The sequence below is a fragment of the Ambystoma mexicanum genome, chromosome 1q, assembly GCF_040938575.1.
Source record: "Ambystoma mexicanum isolate Mex_15411 chromosome 1q, UKY_AmexF1_1, whole genome shotgun sequence".
In the NCBI taxonomy this organism is placed as follows: domain Eukaryota; kingdom Metazoa; phylum Chordata; class Amphibia; order Caudata; family Ambystomatidae; genus Ambystoma; species Ambystoma mexicanum.
The window spans coordinates 1,391,893,616-1,391,913,420 of NC_090922.1; the positions used below are offsets into that span (position 1 = coordinate 1,391,893,616).

Genomic DNA, 19,805 nt, shown 5'->3' on the forward strand with positions numbered 1-19,805 from the left:
TTACCATTCAAAATCAAATAAAAAATAAGAATAAATATAACCATAAAAATGAAAATAAATATAAACATTGAAGTTCTCTTCTCCGCTCTTCCCGATCTGTCCCACGGCGGAAAGGTAAGTAGTGTCTCTCTGTTTCCTCGATCTGTCCCTCGGCGGAAAGATGGAGAACTGTGTCTCTGTCTCCTGGATCTGTCCCTCGGAGGAAAGTTTCACCGGAATCTCCTCAGGTATTCTTGCTGGAAGTTAGATAGCTTCACCGGGAGCATGATTCCGTGGAGGTGTGTGCCCATATGTGTGACATTGGCTGGACCTCTGATGAAGGTGACGACGTCAACATCGGCAGGTCTCCCCACCATTTCTGGAAAGTCAGTGACTAAACGAAATAGCACGTTATGTGCCAACCGGCTGTCCTCGGGTGACAGGGACATTTGTCCTGCTTTGCTGGGCTCTGGATCACAGGCCTAATTGTTGACATGAACAGTCTCTGCACTTTCCTGCTGCGTGGATTGCCACTAAAAAATTTAGTTTAGCCCATAGCTGGTTCAATTGTTCAATGTTTCTTGGATCTCTGACAAATGTGTGTGTGTCCGTGGTTCTTCCGACAAGTGCTGGGCATTTTTCGATTATGCGAAAGAAGAGCGTAAAAGTGAGTTCATCAATAGTTGCCTGTGGTGGAAGCATTTGTGTCCTTATTCACCGTACTCAGGCAACTCGGGAAAGTCCTCCACGAGGACAGTCAGTAGTTGCCGTATTACCTTCCTGTTAGCAGGATCTTGAATGAAGTCTGGGATACTGGTGTCTCTCCCTTCAAGTGACGGATATGTCTCTAATACTAATCGAAAGCAGGACAGCACATCCCTTGTGATATTTCTGCTGGGGGATACCATAGATTCTGAGAACCAAAGTCTTGGTGTGGGCTGCTTCAGGATACTGTGTTAAGCTTTCAGAGAAAAAGTATTCTCTGTAGTCTATCAGAGTCTTGGTTTTTCATAATGCTTGAGTGACTTGATTCAAAAGTTCATTGTGGCTTACATGCACTTTTCTCTTCTTCACCTTGCAACTGTGATGCACAGAGTGTCCATATTATTGTCTTTTATCACCTTTTTATGCTTAAAGGGAATGTCTAGTTAAAAGCCACAATTTTTCAAAACCAGAGTTCCTTTGTCTTGGCCTTGCTGCTATTGCATCCTTCTTCCTCGTCATGGATCTCGTCTGCACGTGCTGAGGTTCTTCCCCATTGTCTGTGGGTTCTTCGCAGTGAAGTGCAGCTTGAGGGATCTCTCCAATATAGGGTTTAATGTCATTTAGGAAAATCCAAGCCCTCCTGTCCGGCAACTTGACGGCAGACAGAGTGCAGACCTCTACGATGAAAGGGCCATTGAATCTTGGCTCGTCCCACCTTTTCCTCGTATGGTTCTTTATCAGCACTGCATCACCAGGGAAGATGAGGGGTGCACATAGACCTTGACCTGTGTCTGTTTCAGCACCTCCTGTTTTGTTTTGTACTGTGCTGCAGCCTCTTCGCCGTTGTTGCAGTTGGCCTGAAACGACAGAGAGGCTCGATGTCATGCAGTTCAAATACTCCTGCATTTCGGTCCCCAAGACCTCTCTAGTTGGCTGGGCATCACATCTAGCTCGGGGCTAAAGGGGGTCCTCATTCTACTGCCTGTGACTATCTCATGCAGCGTAAGATGATGGTCGGAGCCTGGCTGGTTCCGAAGTGCATACAATGCCAGTGGTAGACGGTGCAGCCATCCCTTTTTTAGAGTGAATTTCAACTTGGCTATCCTCTCTTTTAACAAGCCATTGAGCCTCTCACATATACCATTACCCTCAGGATGATACGCCGACGAGAACTTGTGCTTTATACCAGTGGTCGAAGTGTACGAAAAGAAGTAGTGGAGCTATGTTCCCTGCTGGCCTGCACCCACTCCCCACAAACCCCATCATCACGTCCCCTCCCACACCCAATACACACCACCAAACACTTGCACCTGCTGTTTAAGGGAACGTTCAGTGCAGTGCACTGAAAGGGCAAGTTTCAACTTCTTCCTACACTTTTATTTTAAAATGAAACCATTCCGGAACGGTTTGTTTTTAAAATAAAAGTATAGGAGCTGTAAACTGTAATTTAAAAAAGTAGAGGAGCACCGCTCCCGACCGCTCCCGCTCACTTCGACCACTGCTTTATACCTAGCAACAAGCTGATCTGTTCAAATATTGCATTGACAAAGTGAGCCCCGTTATCTGACCTCATTACCTCGCACACCCCCCATCTAGGAAACACTTCCCTCACCAGGAATTTGGCAGCACAGGTTGAGTCTGGGTGTGTACAGGGACCTGCTTCTATCCATCTAGAGAATGGACACACCACTACTATTAAGTACCTGTACCCGTTGCACACTTGGATCATGTCGATATAGTCGATATGTAAGTGCTGAAAAGGCCCATTTGGCCGGGGGATGACTCCTCTCATTACTTTTAATGTGTGCCCAGTGGTGAATTGCTGGAAGATTATGCAATTCACTATAAAGAATGCAACATGCTCTGCTAAATTCGGTGTAAACCAGTCTTCAGCGAGCGTTGCAGTGAGATTTTCTTTTGACATGTGCAAAGGGTAATGTAATTGCTCCAATGCTATCTTTAGTAGGGCTACAGGCATTACTGGTTTACCAGTGCTGTCTTGCCTCCATAATCCATCAGAGGGGTTTCAAGAACACCCTTGATGCTTCCATAGATTCTTCTCTTCCTGTGGTGCCTCCCCTTGGAGTTCCATTAGCTGAGTCTGCCCCATATTGCTATAGGTCTCTGGTGTAGCTCGTGCTACCATCATACGCTCATGGGTGCGTGCCACCTCCACGTCCATGATTGTTTCACTTTTGGATCCCATACGCTTGGCTTCCGTGTCCGCTTCACGGTTTCCACGTGACACGAAATCGTCCCTTTGGTGTGGGCGGTGCATTTCACAACCACTATGCCCACTGGGAGCTGTAGTGCCTTCATCAGCCTGTCCAATAAGGCTGCATGTTCCACTGGCGTGCCGTCTGCTCTGAGGTAGCCTCTGCTTTTCCAGCGTGCTAAACCTGCATGCACGGTTGACGTCACCTAGGCGGAGTCACTGTACACCGTTACTTCCTGATCTGCATGATTCTCAATGGCGAGTATAAACGCATATCATTCTGCAGCTTGTGCTGAATAGTGAGAAGGTATTCGGGCACTGACAAGTACTTGAAACTCTCCATTTGCTATGTGTTTTATTACGGCAATGCCTGTGTATCTTTGTCCATCTTCTTGGTCGATTCTTGACGAACCGTCAATGAAAACAATTTCGCCTCCAGCCAGGGCATTTTCTTTCACCCTGGGGATTTCATCATAGAATTCCTCATAATTTGTGCAGTCATGTATCGGCTCTCCTTCAGTGACTGGCTCTGCTATGAACGTGGCTGGGTTCACTGTTTTACATCGAACTATTTTGATCAATGGATTTGATATAATCACCTCATAGGCGGAGGTCCTGTGAGATGTCAGTGTATCTTTTGGTTTCTCTAATATGGCAAACAATGAGTGCTCGACGTATAACGTCATAGAGCATCCCATTACAATGGATGACACCTTCTCTATGGTGAACGCGGCGGCAGCTAAATTTTGCTCACATGGGAAGTGGCCTCTCATAACCGGGTCCAGACTCCCACTGTAATACGCTAAGGACTTATACCTCAGCGAGGTTCACTGAGCGAGTACTGCCATCATACCATTGCCACCCTTATGTGAAAACAGGTAGAATTCCTCTGCATAGTTAGGAATCCAGAGAACTAGGGCCTTACAAATCTCCCCCTTGAGTTCCGCAAACCCCTTCTCCATTGCCTCAGTCCATTAAGTCTTTTCCTTTGTTGCCTGGGCCTTCTTTAGGGCCTGAAGCAAGGGCTTGGTATACGAGCTGTAATCGAAGACCCATGCTCTGACATAGTTGCACAGGCCTAGGAAGCTTTACATTTGCTTTATCGTGAGTGGCTTAGCCATGTTCACGATAGCTTCAGCCCTTTCTGGGGTTATCTTTTTTCCCTTGTGTGAGATTAGCTGGCCTATGTACAGCACCTCTTGTTGACAGTATTGTAACTTTTCCTTGTCAACCTTATATCCTTTCTCAGCCAGTATAGTCAGTAGCTGGATAGAGTCGCGCCTGCATTGCTCTTCAGTGGTGCTGCAGATCAGAATGCATCTACTTACTACAAAACAACACTGTTTACTGCACTATTGCTTAGGTCAATTTGCAGGATTCTATTGAAAAAGAACGGAGAATCACAATACCCCTGTGGCAATCTCGTGCTCTTCAGACGCATTTGTCTGAAAGTGAACGACGTCAGATCTTGCGAGTCACGGTGCAATGGGATTGAGAAAAAAGCATTTTTCAAGTCAATCACTGTGAAATATTTTGCCTCAGTGGGTATGTTGCATAGGATTGTAGATGGATTAGGAACTAGAGGGAACTCGGCTTCGACTATGTCGTTTAATGCTCTTAAATCTTGGATTAAACGCCAAGACTCTCCCTTTGATTTCTTGACGGGGTAAATCACTGTGTTACAGGGCGATTCTGACGTCACTAGGATGCCCTGCTCCATCATGGCGGAAATTGTCTTTGCGATCCCTTCATCCGCTTCTCTGGACATGGGATATTGTCGTGCTCTTGGTAAAATTGCTCCTGGTTTTCTGTTTAATTTTCACTTCTCCTGCCCAGTTCAGGAGGCCTACGTCATAGGGTCCTGTAGTCCATACAGTGACAAGTACTTGGGCCATGTCATCATCAAAGTATTCCGGACATATCAGTGCCCACATCATTCTCTGTGGCACCTCTCGTTTGATGATTTTGACCGAAAATATGAGACTCACTTCCACCCTGGTCTCTTCTAGGTCAGGGTGTTCTTCGAACAGATCATCATCAGTGAAGTCAGTCACTCGATACCCTTCTTCAATGGCGATAATCGCGCACCATTGTCTGCCTAGTCATCATACCCTTCGACCAGTGCTCCTTTCCCTCGCACTGCGGCAGTATGTATCATTAAGGGAAATACTTGTCCCTCTTCTTCATGCATAGGTATTCTTGGAACTCATCAGGGGTTCTCATAGTTTTATCTGCAAGGCCTCGCAATCCCGCCATGAGCACACGCACAACATACGTCAAGATTTCTGGCTCTAATGGTATAGCTCTCATGGCTATGCGTCCGGAGCATGCTCTGATTACTTCGCACACGTTTGAATAATGCATCCCTGGAGTGGAGCATACTATGCCATCCTCCGTAAACGAAATTGTCATACTCAACTTTGTCATTAAGTCCTGACCCAAAATGTTTACTGGGGTCTGGCGTGAATATAATAAAGGTACATTCATCTCACAATCCCCTACAGAGACTGGGAGGTTGTCCGTAAAAGGAACTCTACTGTGAGCTCCTGTGAAATTCTGGGTATCTATGGCCTGGCCGGACAAGGAAAACTTGCCTTCTCGTATGCACGAGCGCGTTGCACCCATGTCAACTAAGCAGGAATATTCTTTCCCCCCCTATGACAACATTAACCTTGTTTCCCTGTTAGGGTCTGGTGTCACTGATAGGATAGAGCACATCAGAGTTCCCCGTGAGCTGTCCTATTGTATATGTAAGTTTGGTCCACTGTACACTTGTGGATTTCCTCCATTTCCAAGGTTGACTCCCCCTCCAGAGTTAGTTCCCTGAGGTATTTGCGGAGGTGCCTGTTGGGTATGCCCTTGTGGCGTGTTCCCCAGGTTTGGGGGTTGGACCCCTTGCGGCATACCCTGCTGCATGCCTGGTGCTTGCTGCTGCACTGTGTGAATTTGTGCACCGCCTTGTTGTGGGATGGCAGGCTGATTCACCATGCCTGTTCCCATTCCTTGGCCATTTTGCCACATGCCTTGGCTTCTGCATGCGCGCGCTACGAGCCCTGTCATTCCACACAGCCAACACACTGGCGGTGGTCGGGCCATCTGTCCATTTGGTGTATCTGGACTTCCCATCTGCGCGCCACTTTGATTATTCTGAAAACCTCCCTGATTACTTTGAAACCCTCCCTGATTACTCTGCCATCCTCTTCCTCTATATCCACTTCCCCTCGGGTAAAATTCCGCGCTACCCTGGTTATTCTGCGATGGGTTAGTCGCTTGTTGTGCGCTTGGTTCAGCTGGGCTTGTCAACATGGCTCCCCCGAGAGCATACTTTGAGAGTTTATTTTGCACCAGCTTCGCTTCCTCACCCTTACGAGTTTCCTCCTTTTTTTGGTTCTTTTCTTGCAACAATCTACAGTAGTGTGAAATCGTTAACTGTATTTCGGCCCATGGTTTAGCTTCTACTCCTACCAATTTCTTGAGCTGTTTTTGCATCGGTTCAGGCAACCCTTGGCACAATATATGGTAGAATACAGGGATAGATTTTGTCTAAGATTCATGCGTTTTGAGCACCCATGCGTCTTGCAAATTCTGTATATAAATTAACAGATCCTCTGACTCTTTCATTTTTTGAGTCATTATAGCTCCCATATCGGAAGTGTCTGGGTACAGTACTCGTAGCGCTTTCCACACTGCTGCCCTACAATTATTAAATGGCGCTGCATCATGGGTAGTGTAAATTATGGTTACCCCAGGTTACCCAGCTCGTTTCCATACATCGTCTGCCCTTTCACCAAGTATGGCGATCAGGAGGCCCTTAATGTCCCCTATAGCTAAGGTGACACCCTCTGTTTTTTCTCTAACTCAGGTATCCACTTCCCGGCTCCGGAAGTCAGCATTGGAAGCTTGTTTTTCAGGTTCTCTCATCCATGTGTGGCCATGGAATATATTGTGGTCTTGCTCCCCCTTTTCTAGCAGCGAGAATTGGAATGCGCAATCTTCCTTCTCTTTCTCCATAGCTCTCCTGTCTATTGCTGGGGTAGCCTTCCCGCATCGCCGTCTACCTGGCAGTGTCCTCAGTCTGTCTACATAAGCAGGCGCTGACACCCGCCTCTGACCGTGGGGAGTTCCCTCATGTTGGCCAGGCTGCGCGGCGGACTTTGATGCCCTAGGTGCGGATTCGTCAGTGTCTGACTATCGTACCCCTTGGTCCGTTGGGAGCCGCTTTTCGCGCTGTCTCCCTTCTTTGTGTGCCTCGTCCTCTGTCTCCCCACTGGAGTCAGACTCTGACTGTTCCCAGTTAATGCAGCTCCTTGCATCTTCTTTGTTCTTACGAATCTCCAGCCTATCTAGGGACAGTCCCCTGCTCCCACTACTTCGGGTGACATCCTTGGTGTCATATAGTAGAGTGCTTTCCAAGCGCTCGTCTTCCCTTCCCCCTTGGGAGATTTGTTCTAGCCCCATTTCATCGTATATTTTATCAATCGTTTCTCCGATGCTTCTGGTGCAGAAGTCATCGTCAATATTTGCCCCACTCGTGCCTGGTACTGAATCATACGCAGGAAAGAATTCTTCAATGTCTTCCCATTCTACAACAGGATTGGGTTTTTTAACTTCCTGCTCCAAATATTCAAGATCCTGTGCCCTCTGCCTACGTTTGCGCTCTATCTCATCATCGACTTCCTTGCGCTTCCTCACTTCTTCTCTAGTCTTATCTTCTTTTCTTCTCCTTTCATTTCTACGTTCCTTTGCCCTTCTAACTTCCTCATCTTCCCGTCTCTTTACTTTTCTTTCATGTACTCTTTGCTCTTCTTCCAATCATAACATGTTCTGCCTGTACTTCTCATAGGCTGCGTAGTGTGTGCGACTGAGCGGTATTCCTTGCTCTTCGCGATGAAGTTGTTCTCTCCTCAGCCTATCCTTTCTTTTCATTCTCTCCTCCCTTATTTCCTTATCATTTTCTTTCTCCCTTCTTTGTGTCTCATCAGACTTCTCTCTCGGTCTCACATCATCACTTCCTTTTCCATCGAGTTTCAACAATATCTGTCCTCCCATCCATTCGTCTTTTGCGAATGCTATCTCATCAGTTCTGTCTCCACTTCCTTTCCATTTCTTTCCCTCTCTCTCCTTAATGAGAGGTGCACAACTCTGTGCCTGGTCCTTCCTTTCATCATCACGTTTCTCCTTGTCCCTCGAGACTACGGAGGTAAGATTGATTTCCTGCTCCTTCTCCTTGATTTCATCACTACTGTACGTAGGTGACTCATACTAGGGGTTGCTGTACCCGGTGGCTGCCTTAAGCTCCCTTAATGGGTAGAGTCCCTCTGACTTACTCCCCTCGATCTCTGGCTCAGGCGGGGCTGGTGGCACGATAGGCGTCTCACCCCCCTCCGTGCATACGTTTAATATCCAGTCTGTAGGAGGCTCTTCCTCCTTTGGCTGGTCAAACATCTACCAAAGTTCTAGAACAGCAAGACGTTTCTCTAGTTTCTTGCCTCTATATGTGGCATGTAGGTAAGTCCTCATATGCTGTAAGACGGCTTTAGATAAAGACCCGTTCTGTGGCCACGGCATAAACATTTTGTGGGCGGTACACTTAACCCATTCCGTGCTATACTTCTTAAGCTTGGGTGCGTGTTTGGGCAATTGCTTGCACAAATGGGCAAGTGGGGTTATCTCTTCCATACTTGAATTCCGTTACCAACAATATTTTATGCACTTTTCACACGTCCAACAGTATGAGCGAGCATCAAATACGCAAGCTCCAATCCAATCCTTTCCGCCCAAATTCTATATCATCAATTTACTTACGAACATCAATCCATTGGCGATTCCCTCTTAGTTACGGAATCGCGTAAAGCCCAAACTTAATTTCAAACAATCAATGATACAGTTCTTTACATCTGACATATAACAGGACACGTATGACAGACATTCGACAGACTAGACGGACACCAGCTGGACATACATATACCTGCCTTCTAATGAATACCCCGACATGGGGTTTAAACGAACCCCATTAGTACCGTCTTTAATCGTCACCATAGTCTAATCGTCCCCCATTATGTGGGCTCTGTGTTCACGTTTCTTCTGACCGCTGTATTAAAGTGCGGGAACAAGGTGAATCCTCTCACTTTTTCTCTTGGGTGCCCTCCCGGTAACCTACTTTTTCTCTCGGTTGTCCTCCCGGTAAACCTACTTATTTTTCTCCACCACCCTCCGTTACCTTTCCCTTACTTGTTCTAATGCTTACAAGACATTTGCCAAGGTAATGAGTTTATTGTTTCACTTACTGCTCGCATCTCTTCCTCTCTGGAACTTCTGGATCACCGCCCCTCCTTTCCAGACTCTTGTGGCCTTTTTCGTCCGATCTGTGCCTGTGGAAATGAGAAGGGTTATGCTTTGAAAGGCAAGTTCCTTCAGACCCACTGCAGATTTTATGGACTTACACTATCATTGTCCACTGGAAGCTTCTCAGCCTACTCAGCCGAATGGTGAAAGGACTCGTGATATTGCCGAAGTCCTAGAGTTACTTCGTGCCGTCGGTCTATGGGTGTCTTAGTGTTAATTAATCAATAGTTGATGGACAAACTATCCTCTGCTACCAAGTGTACATGAGAGGCGGCGCGTCCTCTGACGGGGCCATAGGTCAGGGCTCGCCCTCTAGTACCTGTAAGACAAGATAGCTGCACCAAGTGAGGAATGGGGGTGCAGGATTCACTTACTCCAACACTTTTCAATAAGGACAACTCAATCATTTGGCAAAGGGAAGTCTGTTTAATGGCAAGTACAAAAAACGGGGAAACAAATGGGAATCAGCAGTGATGCGATCGCCTGTCTCGCTTCAACTTCCTCGAACTTCAGACAAACTGTAACGTATATACTTAAAACTCGTCATCATTGACGTCTAACTCTACACATTCGTCATGCAATATTATTGGTTGGAAAAGATAACTTAAGTATAGGTGCTATATCTGTATATGGTAACAGAGCATGCAGATTGGACAACTGTTAAAGGGTGGGTGTCTACGCCCATCCCTCCACCTCACACGTGATAGACGTCACTATAAGTATGATGTCCTATTGGTTCTACTATCTATAGGACCCTAGATAACTTGGTCCATTGTGATTGGGTAGGTTACACCCCTAGACATAAACCTCCACTTTAATTAGCAGCATGCAGAATGGACACCCAGGTGCCTAGTGCCCCAAGATTCACCCTGCCTCCTTTCCAAAAAATCAGTGTTTTAGGGCTATGTGTCAATTAGTTGGCTGAGCATGGCCTCGAAACTGTAGCCTCTTATCTGGAGAAGTTATGGCATCCTTGGTTCCGGGTGACATCAGACGTTGGTAACTCTTCGTGCCTGGCTGGTCACATGTCTGTTCACTGTGAATCTGCTTCAGTTTCCAGCATATTGTGTATTTGATTCTTCCTTAGCCTCGCCACCTGCCCGGGCCCCCCTTATCTTGACCTTCACGGGGCAGGCTAGTATGCTCTGAAGTTTCCATTCTTCAGAGTTGCCGCTCTCCTCCCTTCCTTAGGTTGACCTTGAATTCCCAGCCATGAGCTGCTTCTTTGCTTTGTTTCGATTCCGCTCTTCCTTCTGGCTCTAGCAGGAATATGAAACCTGGCCTGGTAGGCCTCTGGCCGCCTGGGCATACTTCTGCTTACAAAATGGAGTCGCACTTGTATAATGTGCTTTGTAGAGGTAGATATATGGTTGGCGCTTGCCGCTCTATTCTTCTACTAAGCATTGCAAGCAGTACTGTTTTCTTAGCTTCTTGCGTTCCAAGCCTATTTACATGTGTTAGCTGGTTCGATACTTCCATCTTGTTTTACAGCGATGTTTCCTTGTGTTTCAACATCGTCTCCTCTTCTGCGTCCATTACATCTATTTCATAGCTGCTCGCACTGGCGTGTTATCTTTGATTGTCGTTTTCGTTCATCCGTGAGTCTGTCTGTGCCCTCGTGTCATTTCCACTGGCCATATATTAAGGCTCTTTGGGTCTCTTCGTGGACCAAATGCAGGTACTCTTCATTTCGTGTCAGCTGCTGGTACGGTTGTCTAAGAGGGTACCGTGCAGTCCAGGATTGTCTGGTTATAGACGTTTCAACAGGTATGGCTCTTCTGATGTACACTGGGCAGAATCCACGTGCAGCTCTCTGTTGGTTCATTTGCTCTTCATACATCACGTACCTTGGCGAGTATGTTCCTGGTACCTCGAAATGGGGGGCAGGGGTGCAGGCCATGTCTGGGACCTCCTCTACACTACAATACATATGATGTATTCAGTTTGCATACAGACATTGTTAATTGTTACTCCAATAGTATGATGTTATTAAGGCAGTACTCATCGGCCCAGTTCATGAAAAGTTCTGGCCAGGTAGCCTAGACTTCCATACAGAAAAATATGCATACTATTTAGGTCAGAACCCCACTGGTAAGTATGCATGAGAAGATGATCTGAAGTTGGTCCATACTTGCCATCCTAACCTTGACATGTTCAAGTAGGTTCTTGTTGGACCAACTCAGCGAGGTGCAGTTTGAATCCCTAGGCATTGCAAATAAGGCTCCCACATCAGGGCATATATACTTTCACTTAGGGAGATCAACTGAAACCAACACACATTGGCAAAGCCAACAGTTAGGGGTTTTGAATACACATGACAATGGCATTTCCCAGGTACTGCCATAAGGGTACCACGTGGCAATAAGGTGGGTACATCTAGATAATTGTGCGAGTACCTAGGCATATGATGTCATTGTCTGGAAATGTCTGGGTAATGCTTATGCACATATCAAAACGGTTGACTTTGCAATTGCTTGTTTTAGGATTCCAGTGCAAGGAACAGATGTGAGGACGCCATGTTGCTTTTAAATCGACTGCCTCAAAACACACCATGTTAAGAGATTTTTTATTACAACAGGAGCTCATTTACGGAGGCAATTAAGTCATTGAACACTCAAAAGAATGCTTAGATATAACACAAGCAGGCCAAATACAGCACAAAGTTTGATGTTACTTTGTGACAGAGCTAGCTCAAAGAGTACTCAAGAGGGTATGTTTCAGCAGGGAGGGGGTAGGTAGTTGGTGGGAATACCATAGAGATTAACATGGCAATGGATGGGTAAACAACCAAATGCGTCCATTGAATGTGTATCCCTCCTAACATCCTTTCTTTGTCCTATCTGTGGTCCAATGCAATTGTTCTGGCACCTATTAGCCTACTTCAACACCTTACATCATATCACGTTGACTTTACTACACTCTCCCCTCCAGAATTACATTTTTCTTACTACCAACCTTATTGTTTCACTTATACTCAAGTAGTTCATGCAACAGAATATAAACTTTGAATGGAATTTGTAAGGGCTCTCAGTCTGATGGATTTAAGTTTCTGAATCAATCTTAACCACTGCCAATGCTTCGGTCAGGCTTCCATACCGTTATTTATTAATCGGCCTTGGCCTCCCTGCCACTAATGGACCACAAGGCCTAAAAATGCTTGCAGTATCTTGTGTTCCAATGAATGTAACTTGTCAGGGTCCTCAGCCGTTTATGCACCTGGTGTAGAAATCTATGCCCAAGCATCATCGCCTGCCATTTATTGTTTTCTACAGTTAACCATCTTATTAGGCATGATTGGAACAACAGTTATATTCCCACACATAAAAACCTACATTCAATTACACAAATCTACTTTATAGGTTTGAAACAATAGCTACCGTACAAATGAGAGGTTTGAAATATAAGTAAGATTAAAAGTGCAGTTAAAAAAGCAATTCGGGATCTTGCTAGATAGTTGTAGACAGCCTGCTTGAGAAAGTGTACTACCTTACTTAGAGGTGCCAATGACCCTCCATATCCCTGGTCATTTCTGCTTTCATGGCTGTGGGGCATAAATCATTGTCCAGAGCAAGCAAACAAATCCTGACTGAGCCGCCTTCAGTGCAGCTCCTCAGAATACTAATTGCAAAAAATCCCCCTAGCCTGTTTTTACCGCCTTGGTCTCCCCCTCCACCCTCCGGGACCCAGTGACGGTTAACATTTATTTATTTATTTATTTATTTTTATTGCGTATAGTTAAAATAAATGCAACCTTTTTGATGAAAAAAAGGAAGGAAACCTCACACCACTGGCAAGGCATGCTTTCCGGATAACTGAAGGGACTGCTCAATTTTGTGGGAAGACTTATGAGCTACTAACTATGGAAACAAAGGGTGGCGTCCTGCCACATACATTTAACTCTTTACATACACATTCTCTGTAAAGGCTTTCTATTTTTCATGCTTTGTATGGAAAGGTCTGTTTGAAGTAGAAGAGCAAAAACACTCATTGAGTACACTTAGCTTTTTGTTATTTAGCCAGTGTTTTCGGTTGCAGACAAATCTCCACACTTTGTTTTTTACATATGTAGAACTTTTTTAGGGGAGACAACAAGTTCTGCATTTTTATTGTGTTCATATTTTGTAAATTATAGAAAAAACACATTCAATACACAATCAAGTAAACAAACAAGTACAAATATACATATACATGCAGATCAATTGCTGGACAGTGAAAACAATTACAGTTGGCCTTTTTCTACAAACAAGGTTTTTTGCATTTGATATATTGAAAGGCAAACCAATGTTAAATACAAGAACAATCATATTCAAAAGTTGTCATTAATGTGTCCTTCTTTATGTTTTTGAAGCGCACTGGGTGGTCAGAATTGACAAATAAAGGGGTGACCTACTCATTGGTCTACGTCTGGATGCAGATCAAAAAATGAAGCGGGACGTGTTTTTATTTTCCCCTAAAGGTGTTCCGTCCCGTGACATTTCGGCAGGATGGTCAAATAGCCTTCATCATGGGCCTAGACCAGGTGTCCCTATGAAGGGGAACACAAGATAAAGGGAAACTCAATCAGTGTTGAGCTCTTCTTTACTGCGGCCTAGAGGCTCAAATACACGCATGAATATATATATATATATAAATCAAGTAAACACTGTTTTCTGGAAAGTGTGGAAACAGGGCGTTTCCCATTTTGCAGGAGCTTGTAAAAACCAGCTACTGGCCTGGACTGGGTTTATTGTGGCGCGTCTTCCTTTCATGCTTGTGGTAGGTGGTGAGGTCTGCATGCCCCCGGAGTTGGCCTTGATAACCAGGTCTAAGGTTATTCTGTTTCTGGACAGGGAGGAGTTGTGTGTGTGTGTGGGGGGGTGTTTCTGCACCGCCATCCCCTTATCTTAACTGGTTGCATTTTGGATGCCTTAACATGGCATCTCTGCTTATGGGCCCCTCTGTCTCTACGAGAACAATAACACATTCCAGCGATTCCAGACTTTCTCTGGCTGCGGAGGGGGGCTGCAGGGCATGCAGATGGCGGCTCGGGCCCGCAGTTGGCACTTAGCAAGGTGCTTAACCCCTTGTGCTGTAACATTCTCAGTGGGGGTAGTGTGCTCTCCTAGTGCTGTACTCTTCCGGCCACGTGCTGTAATATTCCCACTGTCTGCTGCACCATCCACTTCCCGCTGTAACATTGGCCTCTTCTGCTGGTACAGTCGCTCACTGTGGTGTGCACCTCTATTCCTGCACTTTAACGGCCCACCCTCTGTGCTGTAATATATATGTGTGGTGTGATTTCCCAAAAACGCCTTCACTAAATCTCTCCTTGCTAAGCAATCGTCAGTTAGTACATTATGCCCTGCCCATCCCATTGCTCCACACACTCTCTGTCCTCCCCTCCACCTCCCCAATCCTCCAGACTCCGGTGTTAATTTCATATCTGCCCGGCTGATTCATGGGTGCCTGCCTGCCTCTCTAGTTGTCTTCTCGCTGCGCTAAGCACCCCATCCCACAGTTTGTGAATGCTGTGTAATCCTCCAGCCCACCACTGCTCGATGGTTCTACTGGTATGTAAAACCCCAGCCCCATGCTGTAATATTTCTTGAACATAGGAAAAATCCCCTTCCATATTATGTAATCCCTTAGCCCTGCATAAAGCCAGCCCTGTGCTGTAGAATGACCTACCAATTATCAAACAATCAAAAATGGGTGCCCTGATGGACTGGCAGCAGAACGGGCAAAAGTAATGTTAAGAACACACAAAGGGTACTGCTGCCGGTGTTGCTACTAGTGTGGTTATTGATTTTTAACCACCCATGACATGATATGTATTTGTGTCAAAATTGTCCAGCCCTGTGCTGTAATATTTCACCCTCTGCTTTAACAATCACATTTGCCAACACACCCCCATGCCGTGGGATTCCTCTGCTGTAATATTCACTACACGCTCTCTTATCCTCATCTCTGTGCTGTTTTTTTAATTCGTTTGGGCTTCTAGATGGCGCTTGGACCAGCTATAAACCAAAACTATTGCATTAAAGTATAGATGGTGAGAAATTGGCTATGAGGAGGGACACCCAGCATGTAGTTGTCGTTTGGTTATTTGCCCACCCATTGAATGCCCATGATAATCCCTATGGCTATTACCACCCAGTTCCTGTCCCTCCCTGCCAAAAACACCTCTTCCAGAGAACTCTTTGACTTTGCTTTAATCAAGCCTTACCATCAAACTTTGCACTCAAAGTGCCTGCCAGTGTTTTGTCGAATCAGCCTTCTGAGAGTTAATGACTTCATTGGTGTTGTAAACCCACTACTGGTGTAATAAAAATGTCTTCACTTTTAGCCACTCAATTTATAAGCACTATGTATGCCCTTCACTTAATTCCTGTTAAAAATAAACACTGGAAAAGCCAACAGTTTTGGCTTGTGTATAAGTATTAGGCATTTGCCAGGCACTGCTAATAGGTGCCCAGGTACTCACACCGGTTTGCACCTGCTTCCATTAATGGGCAGTTAATTCCAATACGGTGGTGCTTGGAAAGTGCTCTTCCCATGCCTACACAAACTGTGGGCATTGCCAATGCTTGTTTTCAATATGATGGAATCGACCAGCCCTATTTTGCATTAGTGCCCCTTGGTGCAGTAATATTTTCCTGTGCACTAATATTGCTCGCTTGTGCAGCGAAATATGGGGCCACTTTGACCAAATTTTCCAGGGCCTCTTTTGGTTCCCAGTCCAGGCCTGCTTTCTAGGGGTGGGTAGGGGATAGACTTGGGGGGGCCCTGGACCCCTGCCTCCCCTGCTGTAGTCGGCCTGGTACACACAGTCAAAGCATCACCTCATGGTGCAGGGGGCTACTTCAGGCCTGCAAGCAAACATGAAAGACAAAATAGGGGTGTGTACACAGACTGGCAAAGCCTTACCTCATGGGGCAGGGGGCTACATCAGGCATGCAAGCACACTTGATATACAAAATAGGTGTGTGTACACAGACTGGCAAAGCCTCCCCTCATGGTGCGGGGGGCAACTTCAGGCATGCAAGCACACTTGATATACAAAATAGGTGTGTGTACACAGACTGGCAAAGCCTCATCTCATGGGGCGGTGGGCAACTTCAGGCATGCAAGCACACTTGATAGACAAATTAGGTGTGTGTACACAGACTAGCAAAGCCTCACCTCATGGTGCGGGGGGCTACTTTAGGCCTGCAAGCAAACATGAAAGACAAAATAGGAGTGTGTACACAGACTGGCAAAGCCTCGCCTCGCGGTGCAGTGGGCTACTTCAGGTGTGCAGACAAGCATAAGGGACAAAAGTGGGGCGTGTACACAGGCCCACTCATGAAGAGAGAGACGAAGTAGTGGCTATGCAGTAACAGTTTAACAATTTGCATATATCAGAGAACGTGACAAAAGAGGTAGTCCAACAACAGTGTAGCGCATGAGTGTCCAGGATTAAGACCTCAGGTGAATTCGTTTAGTTTCAGTCCCCGCTTGCTGGGGGCCAAGTCAATCAGGCCCGAGAGGGGAAGGGTGAAGCCGGTGAATTGCAAATTGTCCCACGCAAACTGTGAATCCCCGGGAGGCAGGAGCAGCATCGGTAGCACAAGACGTTGGTGGTCAGATACAGTGAAATACAGTACAGTGGGGATGGCCTGCGAATTACATATTACACACTTTTGCTGAATTGCAATTAGCTGATTTGTTTCCTCTACATTTTACCACCTTTTATTACCACACTTTGATATATGGGGGTTTGGGTGAGGCATATGGGTGGAGGGGGTAAAGGGTAAGGGGATTCCATGTGGTCTCCCCATGCTTTTTGCAGTCAAAAGTGGTTAAATCTGCAAACAAAATGTTCGGCTGCATGCAATTTGGCAAATAAATGTCATTATCTTCATAGATCCGCAAATTATACTTTGCAGATGTCGGTTTCATTGGTTTCCTTTGTAATCCACTTGCTGTTAGAAGGGTCTAGTCACAGGCGTATTCCGTGGGAATCCTTTGCTTTTGCGCTTCAGTGAAAACCTCATGCAGGAGTAAACAAATGCACCAGTTGAAATCAAGGAGGAACGCACGACAAAAATGTCAATGTTTGTTCTCTTTCACCCTCCAAAATGGCTGTAAAATGCTTAGGAGTGTAAAAGTAAAGCATCAATGGCTAATTACTTTTTTTATTCACGCCTTACTTATGCACTCTGGGGCTCAGAAAATGGGCCAATGAGCCTGCAATTAATTTGGACACTGTTCTTTTCCAGGCACTGCAATAATGGTACCTGGGCAAAAGATGGCAGCAGCTGGCAAATGCTTTTTACCTGGACTTATTATGGCAGGAATATTCAAACGCCTATAAAAGTGCCAACACTGTTGTTTTTGGCAATGCACATTTTTAACAGGATTTCACTGCAAGGAACAGACGCAAGCACACACATATTGATTCTAAAAAAAAGTGGCTGAAGGCACACTTGATTAAGACACTTTAATTACATCGCGAGGTTATCTGCAATTAAACCATTATCTATCAAGACTGCTTGGAAATAACATTGGCCGCCCCCTTAAAAGCAAATATCCAGCTCAGAAAGATCACGGGAGTGTTTCCGAGAGGGAGAGCAAGTAGTTGTGGGTGGGAATGGCTATAAGGGATTAGCATTGCCTTTAGTGGTCAATAGGTCGGCAACAGCTGACATCGTTGACAAGCCGTGCGTCGCTCCTCACAAGTATCTGCACTTCCATTGCCAAAAGTTTCGACTTGCAGGGCCACCCATAACTAAAGCCAAAAACAATATGAGAAAAACACCTTTAATCCCCGGTTATAACATTGCAAAAAATGGGAAACTTCCTCCACCCACCCCTTTTTCTTTATTGCCCATCACACAACGACCAATAACTGTCGGGCGGCGCTGCTCAGCTTCTGCGCCAGTGCAGCAGACGCATGTAGAAAATGCCTATTCGCGCAGCCTGCTTAAGGAAGCAGCAACACTCGCTCGAACTTGCATTGCTTTCATTTGGGCACTGGTGCAAACGACCCTTGGCTTACCTCGTGCGCGTTCCCCAACAGCCAGTGCGGTTCCGGCCCAGGGAACTGCGCCAGCGCCTTGAGGAGCTGGAGGCGGCGGCGGTAAAAGGAGAGCGCTTTCCAGAGCGCGAAGGCCACGCATAGGGCGATGGCGAGGTGGGTGTACTCGGCGACGCTTGAAGCCCACCAGGTGGGGCTCAGCATTCTTCCCAGTCCCAGCGTCATGATTTTTCGGACTCGCTGGAACGCACTTCGTGAACTCCCCTACAAGTGCTTCCCAAAACCCTGTACAATATGTAGTCTTTCTCGAGACCAAACGTCACGATTTCGAGAGCAAACAAACCCCTGGCAGGGATCCGCCTTAAAGGGCTGAAGTCCTCTCGTTATTCACAGTCATTACCATATCACTTCATGTAGAAACACGCCAGGCTTGGGAGGGCTTCATGGGTGCTCTGCTGTGACACCCTGACTGGGCTGTCCCATTTCTCGCTTCGCAGAGCAGTATATCTACTTGCTTTTAAACTTATGTTTAAACTTCCAAAGTTAGTAAATACACCGCTCTCGAAACAGTTGTTAAAGTGACTACAGCGTTAACAAACGTGTGCGTGTATCTATGTTTGTATGCGAGGGGGTGTCAGTAAGTGTCCTTTGAATGACTTAAGCTGTATGGGTGCCTGGAATTGTGTTTGTGTGTATGTGTGGCTGTGGCCCAGGAAAGGGGCATTGGAGCATGAACATTTTTTGTCAGGAGCAAGATATGTTTGAGGGGTTGGTGGAGTATAATGCAATGGGGCCCAGCTGGGTCCTACTGTGGCATGGAATTGTGTACTAGCATGAATGGCAAAGCCAACAAGACGAGTCTTCTTGCAGGGAGAATGGGGAGGACATGTTTCCTTACTGTGGCATGGCGTTGTGTTGCTGGTGTTAAGGCCAAAGGCACCATGATAAGTGTTCTTACAGGGTGTTATGTACCAAATTATGCCTGCTAGGCTATTACACTAAGAACAACGCCAGGCTGCAATGTATGTCTTACTCCATTTAATATCCTATTCCAACTGCCTTCCCCAAGCCACCACATTCCAAGTTCCACCAGCACCATTATACATTCCAATACATTTCCTTATGCTACACTACAACAACTCCCCCTTATCATCTAAGTTCATACCCATATGCTTATAAGGTCCATATCTACATTTGCTCAATCAAGCGAGACGGCTTGCGAATGACTCTGTGAGGCCGACCCCGCTCAGCTGTTTCAAGAGCTTCAGAGTTCTGTAAGCACAACGATGAAGACAATCCCGAGCCTCCAGGAATGTCACCAGACTGATCTCCCCCTTCATCCAATTCCACGTCAAGCTTTTCTTCACCAGAATCATCTTGAAACATTCTTCGAAAGAATGAAGCATTCCTGGTTATCTCACAGTCATCCCCCACAGCCGTGGTCATAGGTCCTTTCACCTTCTTGATTACTAGGGGCACCGGCCTATGCTTCGAATCCAACTTTCTCTGTTGCCTCTGCTGGACCAACAAAGTCTCACCAACTGCCAACTGATGTTCCTTCGC

At 46.1% G+C, this 19,805-nt stretch overlaps 1 protein-coding gene across 1 annotated transcript in view; it reads right to left on the bottom strand.

Moving 5' to 3' along the window:
• Nucleotides 1–18,522, bottom strand: part of LOC138548034 (cytochrome P450 4B1-like) — a 567,791-nt gene extending 549,269 nt beyond the window's left edge. Inside the window, exon 1 of the mRNA XM_069642251.1 lies at nt 18,264–18,522. Coding sequence (XP_069498352.1) covers nt 18,264–18,467 — 204 coding nt within the window. The 5' untranslated portion in view covers nt 18,468–18,522. The remainder of the gene's footprint in view (nt 1–18,263) is intronic.
• Between the last annotated feature and the right edge of the window lie 1,283 nt (nt 18,523–19,805).